Source organism: Panthera uncia, chromosome C2, assembly GCF_023721935.1.
Source record: "Panthera uncia isolate 11264 chromosome C2, Puncia_PCG_1.0, whole genome shotgun sequence".
In the NCBI taxonomy this organism is placed as follows: Eukaryota; Metazoa; Chordata; class Mammalia; order Carnivora; family Felidae; genus Panthera; species Panthera uncia.
In genome coordinates, this window is record NC_064810.1 from 81,457,610 (window position 1) to 81,463,155 (window position 5,546).

The window sequence follows — 5,546 nt, forward strand, 5'->3', positions numbered from 1 at the left end:
GGGGGGGGGGGTAGGTGATGGGCATTGAAGAGGGCATCTTTTGGGATGAGCACTGGGTGTTGTATGGAAACCAATTTGACAATAAATTTCATATAAAAAAAAAGTCAGGTGCTTAACCCACTGAGTCACCCAGGCACTCCTCCTGTTAATATTTATCAGTTTAATTTTCAGACCTGGCCAGGGACCTCAAGAAAATGGAGGAAAACTTTTTCCTCCCCTACAGCCTCCTGGAAAAGATGACAATTGAGGTTGGTCTGAAGGACAATTTGGTTAAGTAGGTTGAGTAGGGAGAGAAGGGGAAGGTGTTTCAGACAGTGAGAATGGTATATGAACTCTGGAGAAGCAGGTGCCTTTAAGAAACTGCAAATCATACAGTTTGACTGCAGCTAAGGTCGGAGGGCAGGATGGAGTGGCAGGAAATAAAGCTGCCTGACAGGTAGGCAAGGTTGACTCATGAAGTTTGTATTTCACCTAGAATCCGGAGTTTCATTTCAGGTTTGGACTTTTTGTTAAAGATCAGAGGCACATCCTCTTAAGTATGTCATAACATGAAACTAAGAGATCAGAAAAAAAGAGAAGTAATATAAGAAAACTTGCGTTGCAATGACGGTTCCTCCACTCCTTTCTGAGCCTCTGTAAACCAGCGGTGATAATGGCCGCCTCAACAGTTTTGCGAGGATTACACGCAGTAACTTCGGTAAAGTCCCTGGTACGTGGCATTACTCAATGAGTGCTAGTTTTTCCGTCTTTTTTTCCTCTGGACCTCATGTGCAAACCAGGCGGAGGCCGCGCCGCTCTCCGAGCGCCGCGGAACCCTTGGGTGCGTTCGGCCTCCGCTCAGCCGTGCAGGGGCGCTCTAGGCTGCTCCTCGGCGCTCTATGGTTTTTCCTTCGCCCCGGAAGTGGTTCCGCGGCAGGGGTTCGTAAGGTCGGGCCAATGGTGGGGCAGAGGTTGGGAAGATGGCGTGGCGAGGCTGGGCGCAGAGAGGCTGGGGCTGTGGCCGGGCGTGGGCTCCGCCGGCGGGCGGCCGCAGCTGCGAGGAGCTCACTGCGGCCCTGGCCCCGCCGCGACTGCTCGGACGCAGGTAAAGATCGCCTCTCCTGGCTTCTTTCTCCTCGGTTCCTCAGCTCTGGCCGAGCATCCTCGGGGGTGCAAGCCGTGGGGTCTCTGGAGCTGTCTTCGCTCACCCCTCTCCTCACCCGTCCCTTCCGGTTTCCGTCCTGCTTTCTTCTCTCTCCTCCGTTCAGTCCTCGCTTCTCGCCGCGCCACTCTGCCCCGAGCCGGGGTGCACAGTGACCGGCCCTACTCTCCGTGAGCTCGCGCGGGCTGTTCCTTTTCCCATCAGGAAGGACGTGGGGGGAAGGGGAACTAGTCTCTGAGGGCTGAGGGCGTGCAACCCTCATAATCCCGCGAGGAAGTTACTGGTACCATATTTTTAAGTGAAGCGGTGACACAGGTGTTAGAATAGCAGAATTGAGGGTTTATTCTCTGTCAGTCTTTATAAACCTCTGTTCTACAAATTATTTTCTTTAGCGTTAAGAGAAAGAACTAAGGGAAGACGGGGTCAGAAGAGGGCATCCCTTTGCCTTCTACGAAGTCGTAGGAAAGGCTTTTTTTTTTTTTTTTTTAAAAGAATGGAGACCCTGGAATATTTTGTTTTCACATGATTTGGAAAGAAAACTACAGTACTAGTTTTCCCGAGTAGAAGCTGTGTGAAGAGTGTTGTCTATCAGTGTTTGCTGCTTTTGTTAATTCACTTCTGAATTAGAAAAATCCCTCAGCTGCCCAAGATTTTGATGTGTATTTAACTTGAAATTTGTTCCTGGGTTTTTGTTTGTTTGTTTGTTTGTTTTGAGAGTGAGTAGGGAGAGGGGCAGAAGGAGAGAGAATCTCGAGTGGGCTACACGCGCAGCATGGAGCCCGACACCGGCTCGATCCCACTACTCTAGGATCATGACCTGAGCCGAAATCCAGAGCGGGAAACTCAACCAACTAAGCCACCCAGGTGCCCCTTGTTCCTGTTCTTTAATCCGGAGTTTCATCCTTCCCCGTTTGAGTTGGAGTTGGTTCCAGATGCCTGGAATCCATCTGATTGTTGGTAGCAAGGAAAGGTAGAGCGTTCAACAGAGGGGCGGCCAGTAGCAAATATTGAGGGTCCATACTGGTAGAGCCATTACCCAATTTTAAGAATCACCTGGAGTGCTTGTAGAATGTATTTTCCAGGCCTCACCCCAGTTCTATCAACTCAGAAGGAGGGTAGGGAGTGGAAGAGCCTGTAGTTCTTACAAGGACTGCAAGTGAATCAGGATAGGGATTTGTGAAAACTTGCATACACACTGTACTTTAACTTCATGATACACCTTAAACATGGAGATTCAGGCACTAATCTTAAACTCCCGGGGAGATGGAGAATGAGAAGGTCAGGTGGAGGTGGTAATAGATTTCAGGGGTCCAGGTTCCATAGTTTATCCCAAATCCCTATCAGAATTGCATGATTTGAGGGGAAAGAAAAATTAATATGGCTATTAGGAAACAACAAGTGTGTTAATATTAAAAATATGTGTAAGGAACGGAAAGTGAAAGACATTTTTGAGAGTGTGCGTGTGCCCGTGTAAGTAGGGAAAAGGGCGGGGCGCCTGGGTGGCGCAGTCGGTTAAGCGTCCGACTTCAGCCAGGTCACGATCTCGCGGTCTGTGCGTTCGAGCCCCGCGTCAGGCTCTGGGCTGATGGCTCGGAGCCTGGAGCCTGTTTCCGATTCTGTGTCTCCCTCTGTCTCTGCCCCTCCCCCGTTCATGCTCTGTCTCTCTCTGTCCCAAAAATAAATAAAAAACGTTGAAAAAAAAATTAAAAAAAAAAAAGTAGGGAAAAGGGCAGAGAGGGAGAGGGAGAATCCCAAGCAGACTCCGTGCTGTCACTGCAGGGCCAAGGCAGGTCTTGATCCCATGTACTGTGAGCCTAAGCCAAGAGTAGGACTCTCAGCCAGTTGAGCCACCCAGGTACTCCTCATCTTTTTTTTTTTTTTTAAGCTTGCCATTTATTTGCAGAGTTGGAAAAGGACATTTTTATGGTTGCGTAGAAAAATGTGCATTACAAAAGAATATGAGTAAGCCTGAAATAGTATATATGCCTACTCACCTCTGGAAACAAGCACTTTAAAGTTAATAGGAAGAATGAGTTACCTTGTATGTAACTTTATTAGGTCTGCTTTGACTTCTTGTATTTCTAAGATTAGTATACAGAAGAATGAAGCTAGAGGTGAGGTTAAAAAGCAGAGTTCTGGGCTTAATCCTTGTGATTCTGTTATGATAGGCCTGAAGCATGGCTGAGAATTTGCACTACAGGTAGTGATATAGAAGTTCTGTAAACTGGCAGGTCTAAGGCGGTCCACCAGCTAAAAATGGTTTCTACATTTTTAAAGGGTTGCAAAGCAAAATAATATGTGACAGATGTTTCTTCAACTAAAATATTTAGTCTCTGTTCCTTTACAGAAAAAGGAAAAAATATCAGGCTCTTCAGAAGCTTTACCATATTCAAATTTCTGGCAGCACTTCTGAGAAATGGTTTAGTGTTGAAAGAAGCCTGCATGATTTCATTTGTATGGGAGTATCTAAGAGAATAGTTGGTTGTTCAGTTATTTTCCCTGTTTAATTTACCATCTGTTAACTCAGGATAGGTTTTAAGAAAATAATTTGGTCATGCAAGTGTTTGTCAAAATCCCCTCTCCCCTAAAAACATTTATTTTTAAGTGGAATGACTTTATGTATCCTTGGACACATGCTGTCTCCATTTGAACATTAGGCCATTTCTACTCAATTTATTCATGAAAATCTTTAATAACATAGACATTAGTGCCGACTTGTACTTATACCCAAGTTGCACTGTTAAAAACAACTCACAAGACAATTCATCATTATGCCAGCTAATACATAGATAATACTTTTTTCTATTTAAAAGTTATGGGATCATGTTAAAAAATTGAACTATAACAATTATATGGCCAGTAGTGACTCAGGTATTCATGAGATCTTCCCACTTTGAGTGCATTAGACTGCTTTCACAAATTCCTGGTTATTGGCGGAAGGACCAAAACAGCAGAGCTAAATGGCGGGCATGTCTTTATGAGATGGTATATGCCTCTAATACCCCTCTCCTCCCATTCCGCTCTCCCCTCACACCATCCATTTTATCATGTTGTTTTTGTTTTCCGAATTTACTTAAGGTAAGTGATTTATTAAGTCATCTTTTCCATCTTTTGCACCGATGTGAATGGGTAGCGCTAAAGAACCTAAGCTTGTAAATATCTCTAACATTTGCAATTGGAGACATTTATCATGTTTTTCCTTCTTGTTGCATTTTAAGAAATTTAACACAAAACTCCCCCTAAAGACAAATGTACTTTGTCATATAATGTGTGATGAAGTACTCCATCTAAAAGCATTTTTGTAAAAAAAAAATTTTTTTGTACTAACAGAAAACTGTACTCTAACCAATCTCAGTGATTAGGGGAATTTATTGGTTTTTGCAGTTAAAAAAGTCCAGAAGCAGGACTGGTGAAACAAGATTTGGTGTTTCAGATTGTCACCAGGATTCCATTTTTCTTCATGGCTTGGCTCTGCTTCCTAAGTGTTAGCTTTATTCTCTCAGCATGCTGTCTCATTCTCATATCTCAAAATGGCTGTTAACAGCTCTTGGGACTATATACTTTTAGGTTCACATCCAGCAGAAAAAGTTCTCCAGTATTCAAACAAAGTCTTGAAATTGAATTTCACTGGACCAACTTGGCCTGATTTGAGATACATGCCCATCCTTGAATCCTTTGAAATTGGCAGAGAGTGGGGTGTGTAGGTTAGCTTAAGCTAGTCCGGAGCTTGGGTGCCTCCCCAACCAAATGGCTAGAAATTCCAGGACACTGTTACGAGAGGGAGAAAAGGGCATGGATGCTGGGGGTCAGTGAGGAATGCTTACTGTCAGCCCTAGTTAAATTTTTGTGTTTAAATTCTTTGTTACAAATCTGAATTTTTGTTAGTCCTAGTTAAATAGGATTAACTTGTACATAACCTTTTTTTAAGTTTATTTTGAGACAGAATGTGTGAATGGCGGAAGGGCAGAGAGGGAGAGAGAGAAATTTCCCAGGCAGGCTCTGCACTGATAGCAGAGAGCCTGATGCGGGGCTCGAACCCACAGACCGTGAGATCATGACCTGAGCCAAAGTCGGATGCTTAACTGACTGAGCCATCCAGATGCCCCTGTACATAACCATTCTAATTGAAGTAGAAATATTGTTGGGGGGGGGGGGGTGGTCAGGTTCTAGCTCCTTGCTATTGAAAGTGGTTTGTGAACCATGCTTAGGCACCTTGGACCGTGGTGGCAAAATTATTTTGTGAAAGGCCAGATAGAAAATGACCAGGCCACATATAGTCTCTGTCACATACTCTTTCTTTTCCTTTAAATAATTCCTTGGGCCACCTGAGTGGCTCATTCTTTTAAGTGTCAGACTCTTGATTTCGGCTCAGGTCATAATCTCATGGTTCATAGGGCCCCCAACC

General features: G+C 44.5%; 1 protein-coding gene across 2 annotated transcripts in view; it reads left to right on the forward strand.

The window, feature by feature from the left end:
- Positions 1 to 947: 947 nt before the first annotated feature.
- The window catches only part of PARL (presenilin associated rhomboid like), a 55,008-nt gene continuing 50,409 nt past the window's right edge, over positions 948 to 5,546 (forward strand). For both annotated transcript variants that reach the window (XM_049628495.1, XM_049628496.1), the window contains exon 1: positions 948 to 1,084. In XM_049628495.1, coding sequence (XP_049484452.1) covers positions 960 to 1,084 — 125 coding nt within the window. In that variant the 5' untranslated portion in view covers positions 948 to 959. The remainder of the gene's footprint in view (positions 1,085 to 5,546) is intronic.